The 22,661-nt window shown below is 36.2% G+C and overlaps 2 protein-coding genes across 4 annotated transcripts; one reads left to right on the plus strand and one right to left on the minus strand.

The window, feature by feature from the left end:
• Nucleotides 1-3,182: 3,182 nt before the first annotated feature.
• LOC113508008 (gamma-aminobutyric acid receptor alpha-like) lies at nucleotides 3,183-9,222 on the plus strand. Of its 2 annotated transcripts, XM_026890952.1 has the most exons (9): nucleotides 3,183-3,447; nucleotides 3,635-3,702; nucleotides 3,899-4,119; nucleotides 5,214-5,296; nucleotides 5,440-5,574; nucleotides 6,901-7,028; nucleotides 7,100-7,285; nucleotides 7,356-7,487; nucleotides 7,736-8,030. In XM_026890952.1, the coding sequence occupies exons 1-9, from the start codon at nucleotides 3,279-3,281 to the stop codon at nucleotides 7,919-7,921; spliced, it is 1,308 nt and encodes a 435-aa protein (XP_026746753.1). In that variant the 5' UTR covers nucleotides 3,183-3,278; the 3' UTR covers nucleotides 7,922-8,030. The 2 variants fall into 2 exon arrangements, with proteins under 2 accessions (XP_026746753.1, XP_026746762.1); XM_026890961.1 differs by lacking the exons at nucleotides 3,183-3,447; nucleotides 3,635-3,702 and adding an exon at nucleotides 8,224-9,222 and having other exon boundaries at nucleotides 3,796-4,119; nucleotides 7,736-7,913.
• On the minus strand, nucleotides 8,971-22,162 carry LOC113507970 (adenylate cyclase type 9). Of its 2 annotated transcripts, none has more exons than XM_026890914.1 (8): nucleotides 21,313-22,162; nucleotides 20,284-20,634; nucleotides 19,132-20,135; nucleotides 18,751-19,005; nucleotides 18,288-18,647; nucleotides 16,929-17,320; nucleotides 15,671-15,874; nucleotides 8,971-13,834 (listed from the first exon to the last, which is right to left on the minus strand). In XM_026890914.1, exons 2-8 carry the CDS (start codon nucleotides 20,568-20,570, stop codon nucleotides 12,020-12,022), a joined length of 4,317 nt encoding a protein of 1,438 aa, XP_026746715.1. In that variant the 5' UTR covers nucleotides 20,571-20,634; nucleotides 21,313-22,162; the 3' UTR covers nucleotides 8,971-12,019. The 2 variants fall into 2 exon arrangements, with proteins under 2 accessions (XP_026746715.1, XP_026746711.1); XM_026890910.1 differs by having other exon boundaries at nucleotides 20,284-20,637.
• Nucleotides 22,163-22,661: the final 499 nt, after the last annotated feature.

Consider the following 22,661-nt stretch of genomic DNA (forward strand, 5'->3'; position numbering starts at 1 on the left):
TTCTGAATCATTAATTTTACCTTGACTGATCGTGCTTAATGAGCGGATCGTAGCAACGAAACTAATATTTATCTAAAAGTTATCCAAAACTAGTTCACAAAAACTTAAGAAACATCACATCAGCAGCTGTCTACTCCGTAATCGCCTAGTCATAATCCTAAGCACTAGCAAGAAACACAAATTCAGTTATAAACAAAACTTGTAGGTTTGTTCTCTCGTCCTAATGATAGTTTTTACCGTATCTTTCTATTTGGGGCGAAGAGGGCGCCATCACTGTCTCACTAACTCGATCTTACAGGCCATGAGTCGACGCTACCTAAGTTTTAACTTAATACATTATGATTATAGAACTAACTGAGAACTCGAAGCACATTTGAGAGGCATCGCGAAGCTTTTACAGACTTATTTAAGAACTGCTTTGTCAAACCTTGTTTATAAAGTGAATGTGTACAACATTATCGATTTTTAATTTAAGCATACACTTAATACCACCCTCGTAGCGCGAAGAAATGTCACAAGTTTTAGTACCTATATGAGACACCGTTTGTTTTGTAGGATACTAGTTTTTAAGAAAGCTGTAGCTTTCCTAGTGTATCACGTTTTCATTCTGACGCAACCGTTTATTTTAAGTGATGTGTTAGGTAGACGTATGAAATTCTTAGCTTCAAATTTTTAAGATTTACTTTTTTAATTTTTTCAATACCTACGTACTTCGTCATCCATGCACTTCCCATTACAATTCGAAGACAAGAGTCTACTTGAGGGTTATATAACCTCGGTAGGTATTTCGTTCAATCAATCGCCCTTAGTATCGAACCCTTTACATTGATAAGGCGATTCCTTTGAGGCGCCTTCCTTTGAGCCAGACTCGAAATACAAGACGACTGATAGGTATAATGTATGTATGTTTATACACCTATATCAGTTTCATACAACTCCAATATATTGTAGAAGATAGTGCATGTCACTGTGAATTTGTGTGATATAAGAAACTAGAATAGAAAATTTGCCTTGATTTTGTATTTGACACTGCTAGCAACATAACACTCACAGCTTGTTTCGCGTTATGAAGAAGACCAACAAATAGAGGGAGCAGTGAGTTTATATTAAAAAAAACATGTTGAAATAAGTAGAGTAACTCTCTACTATAAACGCTGTATAAAATAATACTGCAACATAGCACTTGTTACGATTACTACTTAAAAAAAGAGTATGACAACTCGATTTAGTCGGTTCATGATATTTTGAAACACGCATGATACAAAAGGTTTAAATCATAATATTCTCGTAAGAATACCAAAGTACACACCAGGTATACCAAACTAGGAACTAATTACAGTTAATGCCAGGCGCAGGGAACGAAGCGGAGGATTATTAGCGAATAGCGGCACATTCAAAGCGTCACTGCCAACCTGACGGCTTAACTGACAAAAAGAAAATTAGAAAACCGCTTCCTTCGTAATATCTCTACTCTGTGTTATACTTTTACTTACAAAATGAACTTTATAAACTTTTGAGCAGTTTTTTAAGAGGTATCAGTGACGATTCCCGATTTAAATTGCCGATTGGTTCGAAGAAATAATGGCTTGGTACATTTACATGGTTTTCTGTAAGAGACGATAGATACGTGAATTGCAGTATGGCTGTGATATCTTGCCTAAATAGTTTATGTATCATGCTCTTTTCATGTTTCTAAGTCATCACTGCTATTCTAGTGTATTATATAATGCTTCGGAAAACTGACAAATATTTTGTATTTTCGCGTATATTCGATCATTGACTACACAATCAATCATAGCAATGTGATAATCCGTCCAAATCCTATAAGTCCATTTTAACTTAAGAACTTTAGCCATCCATCAAGTAGATATTTGACGCTGAACAGTAGATCATACGATTGGAAAGAAATGGGGGAAGTAGCGCACAAGAACTGATAGATAAACAAATGTAACTAGAACTTACTTGTAGCAATAATTCTTAACGATTGTTTACAGACAGATTACTTACTTAGACAGAAGAAAGGTCTTGAAGAAGAAGAGAGAAGGGGGTCTTTGAACAATGGGATGATAAAACATAGTGAAAGCCCATTAATAAGTACTCAGATTCTCTCTCTGATTCCTATGGTCTACCATGGTTACGTTCAGTTATTTTTTTTTTTGTTCCACATTTGCTATATTATTTTCGTTTGCAAATGCAACGATCAGTCTATGCGTAATCATCAATTTCATAAACATTCATCTAGCCATACATTCCCCAATCTTATTAAATCCTCATTTTATTAATCATCCACAATATAGAACGGAGGCAGCAAACTAGCAATCAAATCAGTGCAGGAGAAGGCGCAATCATTGCATGTCAGCGTGCAATTAGACTCACATACATCGAGTGACTAGGTCACTGTTATGCTCATATTGATTGCTCGGTCCCAACATATGAAATTCTAAGATTTCAACTTGAATTTGCAGATTAGTTTATGTATGTCACCGACTTATTGAAAAGACGGACGTAGGGCAGGAAATTACGCTTTCCTTTAGCATTTGCCTTGCAGGGATGTGTCAATTAATAAAACTATATAGGTTACGTACACGAGCAAGTATGTAGTATATCAGAAATGTTCTATACAAAATACTCCAATGGGAAAAATAGTAAACACAAAAGGTAGGAACATAAAGTACCTACAGAATCATAACGCTGTTAGGGAACCCTATTTAACATAAAGTGAAACAAAAAATATCGAATCGGGCCGGATGCCAAGATATCGTTCTTAAAAAATAAGTATTCCATAGCAAATGACGTTGACTGAAGAGTCTCAACACAGCCCACTGTTACTTAATATTCAAGCAATTAAACCAGCGACTAGATATCGAAAAGGGTCGAGTTTGTATAAAAGTGAAGTATATTATATCAAGACTGTCTTTCAAAATCTATACAAATATTTAAAGAAGTCTTGTATACCATGTATTTACTTTTCAACTCTTTTATATTAATACACTTTTGTGATCAAGTTCTCATTAAAAACATTGTTATGAGACGTTTTCACAGTTTAAAGTCACAAATGAAAACTGTGACATTCAATACAATCTCTGTACAGCATTTTACAAGTTGACGGGAAAGGAGCAATCTACTTGACGACTAAAAATGGAACGTTTCCAATATCGCTGACATCCGTGAAGTCCCGAGACGGCGCTACACCGCAACACACTCCAAACATTTTGTCAGCGACCGCTAAAACTCTACACAATACCTCCGAGGACTATGACTACTGGGACACCTCAGAAATGATGCTCTCCAACTACGTCAACGGCTCCTACGTCGAACTCGACGGGTTCACCTTCAAACAAAACTCTAAGAGAAGCATTAACGACGCGGTCTCGAAGAACATTACTCTAGTGCTAGAGAATTTGTTGAAGAATTACGAAAATTCGCAGCTGCCGACACACGGTAAAGGTACGTAAAGGCCTTTGATGTTGATTTTACAGTGGATAATACTGAGTATCTTAATTTTTAGGTTACATTTTTAAACTATTATAGGTGCTTTGAGTTGAGCAGTCTATCCTAGAATTATTAAACCTAATTTTCTAAAAACATCATAACTGCAAATAGTTTAATTACTTTTTTTATGTTTGTTTTACAGGATATCCTACCGTTGTACAAACTAACATTCTAATTCGAAGTATGGGACCCGTTTCGGAACTTGACATGGCAAGTACAAAAAAAAAACAAAAAATAATATAGATGTTTTATACTCTAAAAACAGAACATATGCTACGCTTTTGCCATTAACTTGCTACGAGATTGCTACGAACTCCACGTGTTGTAACTACGAAATTCTGAGTCGTATTAATAATGAAATATTTTTTTCGATATTTTATAAATGTCTATTTCTGTTGACATACAGGATTATTCAATGGACTGCTACTTCAGGCAGTATTGGCGCGACACCCGCCTGTCATTCCTCGGTCCCATCCGCTCTTTGTCACTCTCTATCAAGATGCTCGAAAGGATTTGGCGACCAGACACGTATTTTTATAACGGGAAACATTCCTATGTCCACACTATAACTGTACCAAATAAATTGTTGAGGATTAGTCAGCACGGAGATATTTTATATTCAATGAGGTAACTTTGTTGTTCTTATTATTTTGTTTCGGACTTTAGATTTAGGCATTTTATACCTACTTACTTTTATTGATATACGAAAAAAGATGTTTATTTCAATTACACAATATTTAAACATTTTACAATAAGGAGATCTCCTTTTAGGCAAAGAGGAGATGGTGATAGGAAAAATGTAATAAAACTTTTTTGTTTTTAACTTCACCATAAAGCATAAAGCCTTAACTTGCCGTCAATATATACCAAAAAACTTTATAGCGCGGTATTTCACAAATACGAAAATCCCAATTTACGTTTGAGAATAATTAATTTCATACCCTTTACATAACCAAAGCGTCCGACGTTTTAATTGGCAGAGTGAAAAATCTCCGTGATCCGATTACTCGGTAAAGTTTTTATTGGACTAAAAAACCAGACGACATTCTTGTTTTGAAAAATAACTGCCATTGAAATATAGTCTGTGGTAATCAAGAATACGCGGCTTTTGATATTCTATTTCAAGCAGCTGTTTTTGTTACTAAATGGAATGGAATGGAAAGCAAATTTTGAATTCACAATTTTGCATAATTGAACATTATTTTAATCTAATGGCGACATTAAAAATCACATCGAATATTTATGGAGAAAAAGACATTAATAGTTAAAAATAGAGTTGATAATATTGTATCTATGAGAGGAACTTAAACACTGCAATTCTTCACTTATTTAGAATATGTAGAGAAAAAGTAGAATTCGAGCAAGGAAACCTCAGGCTCTTTTATATAAAACGGAATAGATAAGTTCAACTAATTTTCGCCGGAGAATATGCAACTGTCCGCCCGTTAATCGGTTTAGTTCGGGCGAAATTCAGCAGCAGAATTGCTTCGATGAACGCGACAAACAGGGGCTGACGATCCTCTCAGTTAATCTATCGCTCGAGTTTAACGTTCCACACATTTGCAAGCATTCACCGTACTGCTTTGCAAACACTTGATTTCATTTAAACTTTCGGTAAGAGTATTCTGTTTCTACATTCAGTGTCTATTCCTACACCTCGACTTTTTTAACATTTTAGGGCGTGAATACTTTCTTTTGACTTCAATGTTGGCGTATTTCAGGTTGACCATCAAAGCGAAATGTCCCATGGAACTCCGTAATTTTCCGATGGATCGACAATCTTGCCCTCTTATTCTCGGGAGCTGTAAGCATTTTACTTTTTTATGTTTTTGATATGTTAACAACTCTACGGTTATAATGATCGTGCTCTACTTTGAAAAACACTTAAGTTATTGTTTTGCTACTCTTACTTAAAAACTTTTTAAGATTCTTTCTTTTCGTTTTTAGATGCGTATTCAAACCAGCAACTAGTGTACCAGTGGCAAAACTCTCAGAGCGTTAACTTTGTTCCCGGAATGACTCTTTCACAATTTGACCTCATCAGCTTCCCTTACAGAAACTTCACTTTCACTCGTCGAGAAGGTAAGAAACCGTTTTAAAAGTCATACGTATGTATGTATCCCATTAGCCATCACTTGTAAATATTGTCACGTATAAAATGCCAATGCTTGCTAATATAAACTCTTCCTACAATATAGATGGTAGAGACGAACAACAATACTTATATAGGAAGCGAACACAATATACTCGATATATGTCTAGCCATGCATCATATTTATTAAGTTCCTGCTTTGTTCATCCATTAATTGTTCGTATAGAATAAGAACATTATTTAGTTATTTGCGCGTGGCCGTATGGAGTAAGTACAAAGAAGTTCCATTCATTTAGCAAGAAAGTTTGTCCGGGGCAAACAAGAGTAACCTCCCTTATTACGTAGCCTATACAAACAAAAACGTATTTGTACAAGCGTAACGTCCTAAGCTCGTTTGATTATATCACCATATTGAACGACGAAGAGGTTTCGAGATTATCAGTCTGTTTCTTTATTAAATTTTAATAAATCAACTTAAAATTGTGTTAACGCTATCAATATTGGAGGTATTGAGTGGAAAGCTCTCCGTCAGCATCCCTCTCATAACAGAGCTTTCATCTGTAGTAATCACGGCACGACCCGCGCCGCCGGCACTTTATCCGCTTAACGCTTAATGTGATCCGCGCACATGACTTCAGGTGAATATATAAAATACCCCTAGCATTTAAATATTAACGTGACTGACAAATTTATTTTAATTCGTGATCCTCATATTATAGCAATGGGATATGTATAACGCAGAATAACGACAAAAAAATTACACAAACCAAATAAGAAATCAATAAAGCTTTAAGTTTCTATAAGGAGATGCCACGTGTAAGTATTTTTCGTAAATGAGTAGGTAGGGGTACCGACGTATGGGCAAACTCACTCAGCCGTAAATGACTTTACCCGGCTCTTATTTACCGAAAATTTCTTTGCTTCGAAGGCGTTTTAGCATTTTTATCTTAAATTGCCTTGCAAAACAGACCGCAAGTAGGAACCTTCTTCTTTTATAAATATGATTTGCTTTTCTCGTCTCAGAGAAAATACAAAATAATGTCAAACGAATTGTAGCGCGTCGTAACAATGACACGGATTGGCTTTTATGCGCCACGGAATTTACATTCGCACAAATGGCTCGGGATATGTTACGAAATAATATTAACAGGTCATTGCTTTTTAGTATTCGGCTTGTTGTCACTTATGTAGCAAGTATTATATTTTAGAAAAATCGTAACTATCTGGGAATCTCCCTCAGGAATGAGCTATAAACTACTTTGAGTTACAAATGCAAACAGGAGATGAAGTTACGCTATGTTTGAAATTCTTTTCAGGTGAATTCTCTGTGCTCCAAGTGTCGTTCAATCTTCAGCGACACACGGGCTATTTCCTCATACAGGTGTACGTGCCATGCATACTTATCGTGGTCCTTTCTTGGGTGTCTTTTTGGATTCATCGTGAGGTAACATCTAACACATTACCCCCATTTTGTTCACCGTCCATACAATGGCTTCTAAATGTACCCCTTTGCAGGCCACTTCGGATCGAGTTGGGCTTGGCATAACAACAGTGCTGACGCTTTCTACGATCAGTTTAGATTCTCGAACAGATCTTCCTAAAGTGAGATATGCAACTGCTCTTGACTGGTTCTTGTTAATGAGCTTTTTCTACTGTATTGCAACACTACTGGAATTTGCAGGAGTACATTATTTCACGAAGGCAAGTTTAAAACTCTGGTAATACAATGATTAAATGGATAAATACTGAATTGTTCTTTAAAATATTTCAGGTTGGTTCCGGTGAGATTGTGATTGACGATGCAGAGTGGGAGGAGCTTATAGAAGAAGTGGGTGGCGACGCTTTTGCTGCGAGACAACTTGCTGTGCGCAGACGCAGCTCCGCGCGATCTACCACTAATTTTGTGAGTAATCTTAAACCAAAACTAAAAAAGTAAAAATTAGTATGTTAGCTTTCTTCTTTGTCCCTTATTTCCTCGTAACTCCACAAAAAGATCTGGCAGAAATTACATCATTACATGAAAGTTTTAAAGTGTAAAATAGCAAAGTATTTTAACCCACGTGAACGAAGGGCTTTTGTTCTTTTTTTCTGAAACTGAACTCATGAGAATAAATATTTGGGTTGAACCAAATATCCTGCATTGCATTGCAGAGCTTCACCTTACCAGCTCAAAGCAACACAGACGAGGGCGGAACAACTGAGCACCCAGCTGTACGGTTGACAATGGAGCGCACCACACAGACGGAGAGGCGAGTGCCGCGCTGGCGCCAGCTACTCTACTGCCTGGCCGGCGACGACCGCTACAGAAGGCAGAGGCAGGTCGAAGCTGGTAAGTGAAAATGTGTAGTTAACGTGAGGACCTAATATCCGTTTGTAAATTTTTTTCCTAGCCAATTGACCCCAAAGAAACTTACTCACAAAGTATGCTGCGCAGTTAGATATTTAAGACGACCCTGATCTTAGAGCGAAAGATTTTTGCATAGGAGATACTAATTCGTCGTAAGCCAAAGTAGTTGAAGGCTCAAAAGACCCAGTCAAGTCACATACCCAAAGTTGTTTTGAAAAACTACTCTGTATTTATAATTTTCCTCCTTAATCGTTCATGCAATTTTAATAAACTTCTTATTTTCGTGTCACAGGTAGTCGAGGCCACATAAACAGCGTGTCCCACATCGACCGGGCCGCTAGGGTCATGTTCCCAGCCTCCTTCGCTCTGCTCAACCTGTTCTATTGGATGGTGTACGCGTTCTCCAGCGACGACTTTGCTTGGAGTGACAACCCTATGAACACTTTGTCACATTGAAGAATACCAACTATTATAATAGATTGTGGAGAATCGGTTATCCCTATTCGCCATATTTCGACCAAGTTTTTACATGGTTCATGTAGGGTTTGCATCCCAAAACATCTTGTGTCTCACTAGTCCCTGTACACCTGTTTATATTACGACCTCTATAAGTTGGAATAAAAAAGTCTTTACTGTACTAGGCAAGCCACAAAGAAGAGTAGTTTATATGTATTAATAGGTATTTTGTAGGTATCTATTACAAAAAAAGAAACAATTTTATCCGTACAAAATTATTAGTTCAAAATATGGCCTGCGATTTAGTAGCGTGGAATAAATAAAGAAGCACCTTTTCAAAAATAAAACCTTGTATAGATATCGCCTTAACTCCGAGACGTTTCCTTTATTGTATTAGTACCTGTAGGGTCTTTGTATGATCATTAATTAATTCTTATGAAATGAACATCCATATAATAGTATGCAACATCCAAACCGAAGATAAAAGTTACATTATTAAAAAAATACTTGTAATTTATTCTCAATTTCATTCTTAAATAAATAAATATAGTAATTATTAAAGGTAGAAAATAAACAGACATTATGTGTTTCACGTGTTTTATTATATTCAAAAACTAAAGCCATTACAGGTATAGTGAATCTTGTTGAAGTCGGAACTCATGAACACTTTGATCTTACGATTAATAAATACATTGTTTTATTTATATTTCGTTAAAAAATATATAAGTTTACTAAGTATAAAACATTAGTCTCGCCTGGGGGCGTTAGTTACCAGAACAACAATTCAGGGAAAATGACTGAGTCGTGACGATAAAGAGTACAATGGGCCAAAAAAGTAGTAAATCAATTGCGCATCATAGTGCAACAAGGTCGATTATCCGATGCAAAAATATTCTGTCAGCGACAAATGTCAACCTTATCGCTATTTTCATACACACGATATTATGTCTAAACTGGTAAACCACTTTCTTGGCTGACCGTACAGTTATTTTTTTAATTATTTGAATGCCTCGTTGACGATCACTTAACGTTATTACACTAGTTTGTTGACGAGAAGCAAGTTTATCATGGAACAAAACAGTTTAAAACATAATATTTTAATAGCTACGTCTAACTCACGACTTGAGCATTGCATCGTCACGACACGGATTCCATTTGTGCAAAAAAATAATTTTCTCTCACATTATGATGACGGCAACATATAGAAGTCCCTACGCAATAACTAACTGCCTCCAAATTAACATACAATTTGTGCTATATAAATGTCATTTTTAATTTATAAATACGTCTTTTAAGTATAATTAAATACCTATTACATGTCAACATTTGTATACATAGTGCTAAGAGACATGCTGTTGCTCTGTCATTAGTCAAACGAAAATGGATTTTATTGGGTTATAATTAAAGCTTTTATAGTGTGACTGTTGTGCTATATCGTCAACGAGGCCATTTAATGTGACCACAAACATTCCCATTTCACGCGGCCATTGATTCCAAGTACCACAAGCCACAAAACGCTTATTGACAATGTATATTTGACGTTTGAACCGCACCATCACAAGGGCCGCGAAAATGAAAATTTTCGCAATCACTACAATTGAAAAATAACTGTTTTGTTATCCCAACAGTTGGTTTACGTAGATACATACATTGTTAACAAACAATAGAATTGATATAATGACATATGGAATAGCATAACAGTTACTACGTTCAGTCACGACAAAATCAGTTGTATTGTGATTACAGTATACTCAATGTATTTCACAAATAGCATCCACACGGCAACGGTTTAAAATAAACAATATATTTGTACGACGTTAATCAACATCGTTAGAGAGAACAACCGATGTTTTATACATACATATAATATCTGCATAAGTATACGTTACATAACACTTCTCTAACAAATATCACAAATACATCAGTTTACAATTTATAGTCATAATTGAAATTGTATTTAGAAGAGGTAAATTTCGAAGAGAGCTATTTAGGCTAATTAGTACTCCAGTTGGTCCAACATTCTGTATAAATGCTAATCACTTCGTTGCAAAACCTTTAAACGTCATTCGTAAGTAGAAAATAGACATTTCGAAGGCATATAGATTAAAATACATAGTGGAATGTATAGTTTTTTAAGGCTTCCATCATAAGTATGAACTACCTACTACGTCAACATTAAATGGCGAATATTGAATCGTATAAAGTCGTATATATACATATATGGTTTAGAATATGTTGCGTGGACAATACAGAGTTATTAGGAAAATAGTTCACTAATAAATATTCTAGATGCGCCGCAAACATTACCAATAATATTGCGAAAGTTACATGAAGTCACCTCACAGCTGTTTCCAGCCGATAGTCATCATGTAAATGAGCAAACGTTATGTAGGTCCCGTAAGTAGTCATTTCATATAATTTACTATCAATATATAATAGGCTATAAGTAGGTGGTGAGACAATATAAAGTTAGTTGTTCTAGCGGTGCAAAGCTTATACGAGGCCTATACTAACGGCGACATGTCAGGATTCGCCTTTCCTCTTGCCACATCAATCGAAAATAACTACTTTTAATCTCATATATGTAGCAAAAATGCTCTACATTAAACATCCATCATCAAAAATTCACAATCACAGTTGATACCCTCTCTGAAATCCCATCCTGACTACGTCTACTCGGCGCCTCGGCCTACACGCCTAGCTGCCTTATCCTTGCCACAATCTAAAATAAACATATTCCGCACTAATCTATTGTCATTTAAACATAATCTGGTAAGTAGTCATGCGACAGTCATTAAATATTACAGATCATCTAGATAACATGCGCCTAGACATCCATGCACTTCGTGCTTAGATAATTTTCTACACACGTACTGTGTGATCTACAAATAGTCGAATAATAGTCTCTAATTGTTCAATAGTTCACGATAATTGCGTATTGCAACGGACCCTAAACACCTACGGAACCCGATCTAGGAAATTGACAAAAGAGTTGTATAATGGTAAGCGATGCGTCACTACGTAAACAATATAAACATATCTACTCACTACAAAGTATTAGTACCGTTTACTTAACACTAAACACATCTATTTAATTACATTTATATAAATATAAAACTCTATTTACTAGCCCAAGTGGGTTTATATTCACTTTTTATATACAAATATAAATTTATTCTCCGTAATATAAAGAAGGTAAATTTGAATATACAAGTCAAATAAATGGCGATGATCCAATTTTTTCGAATAAAACAGCTGCCGTCAATCAAAATAACTGCTCACTATTCAATCACGTACGTCATTGCAATCCAAATGTATAAACTAAGAATAATAAAACTGGATCATTTCCATTCTATGTTGAAGACTAGAACACTGGTCACAGATATTTCGGTATAGGCAAGGAGATTTTAATAGTTCGAATTTCTCATCTAAAATTAAATATCCATACATACGAACACACTCATTCCATCCACATAAGCTAGAAAAACAATAAATTAATAGCGTATGCAACACCCCGAGTATTTCTTCAAGCACTTATGTACTGCACACAATAAATAAGAATTTCATATATTCACATCTCCAATATAAATAATTAAATCACAGATTCTATATTTTTATTACGAATTAGTTATCTACGTATCTTTCCTACCTACAACAAGATAAACGTTCATGTTGTCCTTGCCTTTGACGTAGACGCTGCCTCGCTGCTCGAACTCGTAGCGCGCGGACAGGACCGGGATGCAGGCCTCGCCCACCTGGATCCTCTTTGGCACGCCGGTCGAATCCATCCTGGAAGCTATGTTCACCGCATCGCCCCAGATGTCGTAGTACAGCTTCGTAGTACCGATCACGCCCGCAGTCACGTCACCAAAGTTATACCCGATTCTAAGTATAAAGTCGAATTCGAGCAAATCTTGGTTGAAGTTGTCCACCACTTTCTGCATTTCTAGTGCAAACTCCATTAACTGGTAGAGGTGGTCGTAAGTACCGCGTGACGCGTGTCTCAGGTCTGGGTTAAGTCCGCTAGCTGCCATGAAAGTGCTGCCTATAGTCTTTATTTTCTCCACGTGCTGAAACTGAGGCTTCTCAAGAAGCTCATCGAAGTCAGCTATCAGTTCATTCAATACCCGCAGGTACTCTTTCCCTTTCAAATACGATTCGTCGTACATTTCATTAAAGTTAACAATGCTGGCAAATATAATCGCAACATCCTTGTGATTTTCCGAATATTTTGCCGTATTTTTGAGCTGGTCTGCGACATGCCGAGGTATAATGTTATGGAGCAGCCAATCAGCTTGGTTTCTCATGTTCTGTACTCTCTGTTTGTCTCGGTTTGCTACCACGTTACTATAAAAGCTCAATCGGTAACTGATCTCGAACTCTCGGTTCAAAAACCACACCAACATAAGCAATAACGCTACATCTAGGTAGAGCTCGGTTAAATGTAACTTATGCTGGTGTGTATCGAATCCTATGGTACCGTTTATCTCCAGCCAGTCCATAGAAGAACTATTTGCAAAGTCGTAATCCGTAGTATTCTGAGCAAACATTTGTGGGCTTAGCTTTAAAGTAATATCAGCATCTAACAATTGAGTATTCGCTTCGTGACAACCTAGCACGGCAAAAAATAGGAACAAACCAGCGTAAAGCGTCACTAGAGTATTTTTGACAAGCCAGTTCATCTGCGTAAAGTTACAGAAGTGCACTATACTTATACACAAGAGGTAAACGTAAAACGATTGTTCACCTCGAAGGATTGTCATCGTTGTATTTTGGCATGAGAAATTAATGAGCACTGCCAGTATTGGCAGACTAATGAGCAAACCACCAGACAAGTGCCACGGGAACCAGTTCGACAACTTCCTGAATATCCTCACCGATCTCGAGATCGATTCGGTCAGTGTTTCGTGGCTTGTCTTCCATTTTAAATAATGTCTATAGGAACAGAGTACCATCGCTACGATTTCTATTAACAGGAAGAAGATGAACCATCCCAAGGAGTGCATCCAATCGTCGTACAGTGTAAATATGGAAGCTGTCACCGCTAAGAAAATTATAGCTGATACTAAGATATCTAACGCGGTGTTAAATCTCGATGTGGTGAGTGTCGGGGGGAAATCTTCGCTGTCGTCACTTCGATGTGCACGGTCCCTGTAGTGTTTTTCTATTTCGTGTGATTTGAAAAATAGAGTGAACCTATTGAGGGGTGGTTGTACGAAGTAATTGATACCAGAACGGGCGTTATCTTGTACACAGCGGATGAGTTGTAGGTCGGATTGTTTCCTTAGTTTTTGTAGAGACTGGACTTGTTCCTCGTTGAGCGGCGGCGGGAGGCGGCTCCGCGACTGCGCTTCGTTGAGCGACGACTGACTAGAGGTGTAGTACCCGGACACGCGATGCTGCATCATGTCCGTGTGCGACGTCGCTATATGATTCAATGCATATATCTGTAAACGTAAACAGAACGCTTTATTTACAAGCTTAAACTGCTTTTATTTCAGATGAGCGTTGCAATTCGCATAAAATGGTTTACGACTTTTACATCATCTGGATATTATCTTATTTTCATTCATGTTTGCGTGATGTGGTTTTGCGTCAAAGCTTCGCACACATTATTTAAATAAATTTTTATGCCTTAAAGTTAGTTGGGCGTCTAAATGTTTAAAATGCCACAGCAGTATGATTATTGTCATTTGTTTTATTTTCTAACCTATGCCTTCAATGCTGGATGAAAGCTTATTGTAATGAATACAATTAATTACTGAAATTAATACACTTTTCTTAAATAATTATTCAATTTGCATAGAATGTCAACCAAACAATACGTTTCTTACGTATATTGTACGTTGGGTTTGGTTTATCAAGCAGAAAGTCTAACGAGAGGATTTATTCAAAGTGCAAGGTCGAGTTGCAGCCTTCAACTAACAAAGTGACGTTTATTCCCCGAAGAGATTAATTTGACAGTGAAACGTCGAAACTCAGACGATAACTCAGAAGGTATTCGGAATTCACGAAAGGTCTCATACAAAGATGTTCAAATGAAGGGGGAAAGCCTCCTTTTATCAAAATTAATACTAGGAAAAATCTGGGGAAGAAAAAAGGTTACATGCAAATAAAAAAAATGGTAGGAGTGAAGTACCCTTAACATTTAGGGGGGTGAAAAATAGCCTTTTCGGAGGAGTTAAGTACCAGACGATGCAAGAATTTTTAATGTTACAAAGTTTTCTTGAAATTTTAAAGACCAGTGTCTACAAAACAAGCGCGACAAAAATGCAGAACAAATCGACGCGTAGCGAATAGTACATTGCAGAAAACAGAATATATTTTGGGATTAAAAGTTTGCATATAAATATATCAAAAGTAGAAATTGCTGCTCTGAAAAAATCTGCGAATAGGCTTTATCGGTATACGAACAAATGATAACGACCTAAAGATGGATTTATATCTCTGATACTACGTATATCTACCGGAAAGTGTTCAAGTTATTTTCGTCAGACACTTGAAACGGAATTCCCTAACATAATACGCGACATTTCACTCCAATAATAGGTTCATGACGTCACCAAGCAATGACTATATGAAGTGATTTGAAACTCGACCCCTTGTGAGTGGAAGTTAAGTATTGGTTTTCATAAATATTACGTTTCGAACAAAATAAGATTTCATAGTACTTAGTGATACTTAATAATGAAAAATATGAGGTCAAATATCTATACAGATTTCAAACAAAGCCAAAATTGTGCATGGGATTTTCAACTTTATTAACGATGAGTAGAGTTTACCTTTATATCAAAAGTTAAAAGACTGACTGGTATGGTTTATGACTGCAGCCCACACAAAGAACGTGTTTATAATTTATTAAAAACATGTTTACGACGAATTACCATTTCGTGAAAATTCTAAAATTACTATTTAAATCAAGTCCAGATATTGTTTAAGATCAGTCAGTGTTTATGCGGGACTATTTTATGCATGTTAGCGAATATTGATGGCATTCACACAGAGTTAATAAAAGAAATAATAGTCAGAATACTGCCATTATAAAAAGCAGGAAAAGCAAAACAAACGTTGAAGAGCAGATCTCCTTCGAGCAATCTGAAACCGGACGCGTGCATGACTATGCAAAATTGACAAATTTAATGTCATACAAATCCTGTTTATTGCTTAAAATATAGTCCAAATTACGTAGGTGACAAACGCATACGTTAGCACACGCTTATGTAAGTACGCACGATCTATATAGCTTTTAATTTGTCTGTGGGTATTAAAGAAGTTGCATTAACCTGCTGTTGTATGCTTGACCGTCGACTGGTACTTCTAATGCCGGAGTCTTTTCTACTGTTCACTGAGGGACACAGGCTAATGACGTCATCAGCCGGTCTCGACGGCTGCGGCGAAGGTAACGGCAAGTTCAGCCGTCGTTCTTTAGGCCGAATCAGTTCGTCCTGAGTTGTGATTGTAGAACTTCGGGCACGACAAACTGGCACCTAGGGATAAAAGAAAACAGTTTGACAGTGAGTATAAATAAAAAGAATATAGTTTTATTACAACGCGCCATGTTGATGCATGTATGCAATAAATAAATTGCAAGCTGGCCGTCTCATACACACGTTAATTATTCGATGATTCCATATAATTTATAAAGTTTACAATAACTGAACTGATTTCGTTTTTTTTCTGGATGTTTACGTAAAAAAGTTTGTAATAAAGTTCCGCACAATTCATAAACAAGACGAAAAATCCTATACAGGTACAATATGTTTAAATAACATATACCGAGATTATAATGTTGGTGTATATCGCCCAGACGCGGGATTTACTCGGCGATTTCCACGACCCTCGGTCACGACATAACTAATTTAAATGATAAATATTGAAAGTTACGTGTCTAATATACCTACACACAGCATCGTTAGGAATTGTAAACATTGGTCAACACATAATAGAAACATGTATTTTGCACGCAAAATCGAGATACATTGAAGCCGACGGATATTAATATAATATTACAAATAAGTTACGCAAACACCAGTATCGGTTACGATTCACATTGCTCCAGAGTCAAGGGCGAGGTTAAAAAGTTGATATTTCATAACCAAAACTGTGATAATCTCGCAAAGATATAATAAACTCATAAGATAAGATGTCATAAAACTAAATACATCGGTTTGGTTCAAATATGATTCTATTAATATTTCTCTTAGCGTCATAGACGTGGTTGCAATAATGCGCGGCATCCGTTCACAAATCCTCTTAAACTTTCCTTATCACCATCTGTACTATCGGAGAGTGACTTGGACGTGTCCCAACGACCGGTGTTGTTACCGCCGCCGGCCATATTACCCAAGATCCGTGACTTAAAACAAAGCAGTGAGCTGTGACACATAAACATCACTCAAGGCGAGTTGATTCAACTCGATCGTAACTTATCGTAAAAATTGTTGGTGAAATTAAGTCGATGATGTTATTGTAAATATTGCATGATACCTCTTTTCGGAATAAACTTTTTAAAATTACACGTCTTTAATGAAAAATATTCACCTCTATGTTGTTAGCTCTTCCGTATTGGGAGCGATAGCTGCTACTTCTTGCGAAGGGCGACATGTTGCTTCTTGACTGGCTCAAGTACGACCTGATGTCGATGATCTCCCTCTCGAAGGACGCCACGTCGTGACTTATGGGGGGAATGTTCAGCCTACTGCTACTCTGCACCGGCCTACTCTTGTTATCCTGAGATTCTATCACAATAGGCACTTGCTGGTAACCATTACTCGACGGTATGCCAGGACTGACATCCCCCCTCTCCAAGAAGTTTATACTCTTATCTGTCAACTCTTGCTTTTTCATTTCGTGTAGCGGCGTATCAGAATGTTTCCGTAAAAATCTAGGCACTTTCCAGTTTTTCAATTTTGTTGTATATTTGCCGTAGCTTCCTAAAATAAAATAAAGTTACATGAAGCAGAACAGATAAATACCTCCACAGGATCATTTTCTTTAGATAAGTTTTCAACCGACTTCAAAAAGGAGGAAGTTCTCAATTCGTCTGCAATGTTATGTTTGTCTTCGGGGTTGATGATACGAGTTGAATATTTTTTAATTTAACGTGAATAGCTGTCGTTTGGTCCGATAAAAATTAATCAAGTTTGGCTCTGTGTTTTTTAATTGAAGTCGTTTGTATGGTTTTGTGAGATCGTAAACTCTGATCTTATTCAAATATAAGATTTACAACTTTCCAGTCAGCAACCAACATGAGTTACTCAACAATAATTTATAGTTCTCCTTGAATCACTCCTATTTCTAGCTCTGGTAATAAAAGAGGGAGAAATCTATAATGACTTTAATTGCTTGCCTATAAAATCTGATTCCGTTTCATGTTTACAGTTTATGTGGGTGATGTTACCAACAATACTGATACTAACTGCGTATGAAATGTGTGGACGATTAATTAGAGCATTTTCATTTCAGATCAATCTTGTTTGCTAGATCAGCTACTTATCGGAGAATGAACTAATACGAATCATCTCGCTCGTGTCATGATCTGCGAGACAAAGAGCATCACCTTCACATTCTATATCTTATCGGCATGTACCATATACTCCCGATAACTAGGAATTTCCTACAGTTCAATATGCACGTATTAGCTACAAGCAACCGACAAAAACGTTAAATTATATCAACGTAAACACAGGTGATTTTTAGAACAAAGCAGACCATCAGCGAGAATAATGAGGTAGTAAAAATTGGCGAAGTACGTGACGGCTACTTTACATTGTATAAGTAATTGCGACCACAAAGCGACGTAGCATTTGATTATACTAGCAATGCGATCGTGAATTCAGTTTTTCTTTTATGCGAGGAGCATCCTTTAATATGTTTTCTTCAGTAAAACTATAAACTCACCTACAGAAGTGGGACTTTTGGACGAGCTGTCATTTGTTTCCTGATATCCCTTATCCCTTTTTTCATCCAATTCTGTGTCGGAATCCAATATACTGGGCAGTGAACTAGCTTTGGTGCGAAAATTAAAATTACTTGGGGATAGGAAGTTTTTTGAGTCTGTTTTCCTGGTACCAAATCGGTCGTCCCCTGGTTCGTTCGGCGACAGCGGCAGCGGGAAATGATTGCAAGATAGGACGGATTGGGGAGACGCTGCAGGGGATATAATTAGGCGTAAATTTACAGGATTAGAGGGAGTCAGGCAGTTGTCGTGTTCGTAGGGGAAATACAGCTGGCGACCTTCAATGAAATAGGTTTTATGACCTAAAGGAAAAATATTGGTTTTAGACATGTTTTCACAATACACACATACATTTGAAATAATGTAATCATGCAATTTGAAGGTGTGTATTAAATAGTAACTTACCGAAAACATCATCGCCTTCTTCTAGTATATAGGAACCTCCGAGAAACTTAGCGGTCTCTTCTGATATGTGGACACGGCCTGGCTTCCCCGTTGACTCCATTTTATTCGCAAATGTAACGTCGTTGCTCCAGACATCGAACTTGAACCGTCTCGTGCCTACGATGCCGCACAGTACGGTGCCAGTATGGACCCCTACTCTCATATTTATTCCTTCGCCGCGCACTCTATCAAACTCTTTTATAGCATCTATCATACCTGTAATGAGTTTTGGATATTAAACAGAACTCTTTTAATTCTGCTATTCGTTTTCCGGAGAGAGCAAGAAGTATTTATGATCGTAAATAAGCCGTAATTAGTTGAGACCTATTGTAATACACTTACCCAGTCCCATTTCTACACAACACGTAGCGTGGTCCGGCCGCGGCTCGGGGCAGCCAGATACACAGTAATAACAATCTCCTAATGTAGAAATTTTCTCACACCCGTGGTTTTGACATAACTCATCAAACTTCTCAAATAAATCATTCAATATATTTACTAATTCTTCAGCACCTTTGTTACTCGACATCTTGGTGAAGCCCACAATATCGGCAAATAGTATGCTAACATTGTCCATTGAGCTCATGTTAAAGGGCCTGAACAGTGACTTGATGTCTGACGCACCAGGGTTTGAATTTCTAGGTTTGAGCGGATTGTGTGTCTTTAGAGTGTCTGTCTCAAGAACTTGTTCTTCCAATAGCCAACTAGCCACCTTTGGAGGCATCACAGAATGTATCATCTTCTCCTTTAGCTGCTTTTCCATTTCTAGCTGCTTTCTTACTAACAGACTCTGTCCTACTTTCATAAAAGTTCCACGCATTCTTACAAAGGTCATTAAATAAATATGTACACCAATTATATGGACACAAAGTTGGAGTAAGATTCTCACAAACATTCCGGGGCATTGCCATTCTTGCTCTGACAGGTGTAACACAATATTCAGTACTTCAAAAACAATTGAATACAAAATTCCAATGATAACACAGGCATAAAGTGGTAATGGAGTCAGTGTATAAATAATCAGTAAAATTTCAATGCACATGGTGAAGTGACCCGACTGGCTGATGTCAGCTGCCTGTGACAATGCTGTGTCTAATCTAGTAGTGAGTGTCACCAGTGACAGGCTGAGTGTACACAGAGCGAGTGCCATGACCAGGGATAACTTGAATGTATACACTTTATAAATATTTGTAAAAGTAACAAACAGCATAACAGATGTTATCAATAGGACCCCACCAAATATAGAACATAAAAATGGCCACTTAACTGTTATACCATTCAAACCAAGGACCACAAAGTAGACAAACCATGATATAGAAAATATCAAAATGTATAAAAGTGCAAATCTGAAAAAAGAAAAATAAAAAACATCAAGTATGTATAATTAATGATACTTTTGTGTCATCAAGCAATTTATCAGTTTGAACTTACAATCATGCAGGAATGTTACACACTTATTGGTGCTTATGTATATGTACACATTAGGGGACTTACCTAAATCTTAATCTTATCTGTCTAAAGGAACTACTTCTGTATTGGCCTTCAAGGATCTCTGAATCAAATCTTGGGTTCCACCAGGTTCCAGATGCAGCCCTCTCAAAGGCAATGGGTATAGTGAGCCCACAGCAGTTGGTAGTGGGATTATTGCGTGCCAGGTAGGCCTGGACATGAGGTGCCAGTCTGATTTGAGCATCCTCACCCTCAGAACACTCAACGTCATGTTTGCTATCATACTGTTGTGACCCACCACTACAGCTGACACACCCACTTGGAGCATACATCCTTTTTTAATTATTTCATATTACCCATTGTCAAACAGCTGCATCAGATAGAGCCATCTTTAGTCTGCTAAAAAAGTGTAACAGGATTTGGTAATTACTATTAAGTACTAAAATTTGAATTTTAGCACTAAAATTAATTTGTGAAATGATTAAATCTCTAAAGTTATTTATTTCATAAAAATTACACAGATGAGGCACTGGTGATATTTAAATGGCAATAAAGCACACTGAGTAGGTATAAGTAACAGGTATGTTGTGTGTTGAGATGAAGATAACATTTGAAATGGACCAGAATAAACTAGATTAAATAGAAATAACAAAGAAGGCATTGTAAGATAGTATTACACTTATCTGCAGTACAAGATTAAATTTAATCAAGTATTGACTACAGTCATAGTAGATTGTAAGCTAGATGATGTTTTTCTTAATAAATCTTAAAAATATTTTTTCACTTTATTACAATTAAATATTGACAATAATTATTTCGTTGTCGAGATATTATTGGCGAGTTCTTCATGGGAAATCTATAGTTTTCATGAGATTGAATAAACCACAACAATATCTTCAAATGAAATATTTTTTTATTTAGAATTCTAAAATCTATACACGAAACGAGAATTTATTATTTTTGTAACTAAAAATTACCTTGGTCCTTACAATTCAATTAATCATTAACTTTTAAGTTTCCTAATAAATCACAAAATATTAGACAACTAAATTATTTGCAAATATTATTACTTACCAATACATTCTGAATTTCTGACGTTTATTGATCAAGGTTATTACAGTTCAATTATAAGTAAACAATTAGAAACAAATTTAACTTTAATAACATGCTCACTTTTCTTTCACAAAATAACTAATACATATTTAATTAATTGCAACAACCAAAATTACGAATAAAAATCACAAAAAGACACACAATCCTCACAATACTATTATGTTAGAGACGTACTCAGGCAATAGTCAAATAGTGAAACGTAGTGGATGAAGGCTGGAATACTAAGCGGAGAAGATAGTGCTTTATGAATATTAGTCGATTTTTTAAATTTTCGATAATGAAAAATCTTTCGAATATTAACGTGAGTTACATAGTGTAAACTTATTTCGATTATTATGCTTCCTACCTCAATATTAATAATATATTATACTATAGCTTAGGATTCCATGTTTGTTTATGACATATGAACCTTTACTTGGTACCGGAGGGTTTCAATCATATTAAAACTTTCGTTCTCGATCTTGTAATCTTGTTGGACAGATTTAAGGAACAATCTTTCTTGCACATCCAACGAGGACATTCAGCTGCATTAATTCAGGGTATCAGCTAGTCGTCCATTGATCCATTAATTCAACAAGTCAAGAATCCAAATAAAAAGAAAAACAAATCGGTAGGCTTACAAATAAATTTATGGGTACCCACACTACCCAACCCCACAAACACGTAAAACTTATAATAAGTACCCCTTTTTTGTGTCGAAGGTGTATAAACTTTAGTTTCATCATATTAAATTCTCAATTTAACCCCCCGACACAAAAACAGGGATGTTATTAGATTGAAGTGTCTGTATGTGGCATCATAGCTCCCGAACGGATTGAGCGATTTTAATTTAGTTTGTGTAGCATTAGTGATGAACAATGTCAAACTAAAAGAAGAGTTTATTTGCAATGTGTTGCAGTTTATATGTGAGTGTTCTTATGTTCAATGAATATTGGTTGAGCAGTTTTAAAGTTGTGGAGGGTAAATGTGGGGAATTGAAGATAGCTAAATTTAATTAATAAAAAAATAAATATCACAAAAATATATTTTATTCATTGTGCACTACAACTACAAAAATATATAATGCTATGAAAATTATTAAAGTAATTAATACCTACTAATGAAAAAGATCGCGTAACAATTTATTTATTTGAATACAAAGAAAATAGAAACTTCAACAATTAACAGGGATTCTTGAATGATAATGGAAACTGATACTGTTAGATAGGTATAAGAGAATGCAGCAATAATCTGGTACAAAAACGGAAATTATTAAAACTAGACAAATTTCAGATTAGACAGACTAGACAGATTTCGAATTTCAAACCATA

The sequence above is a fragment of the Trichoplusia ni genome, chromosome 2 (assembly GCF_003590095.1).
Source record: "Trichoplusia ni isolate ovarian cell line Hi5 chromosome 2, tn1, whole genome shotgun sequence".
Classification (NCBI taxonomy): domain Eukaryota; kingdom Metazoa; phylum Arthropoda; class Insecta; order Lepidoptera; family Noctuidae; genus Trichoplusia; species Trichoplusia ni.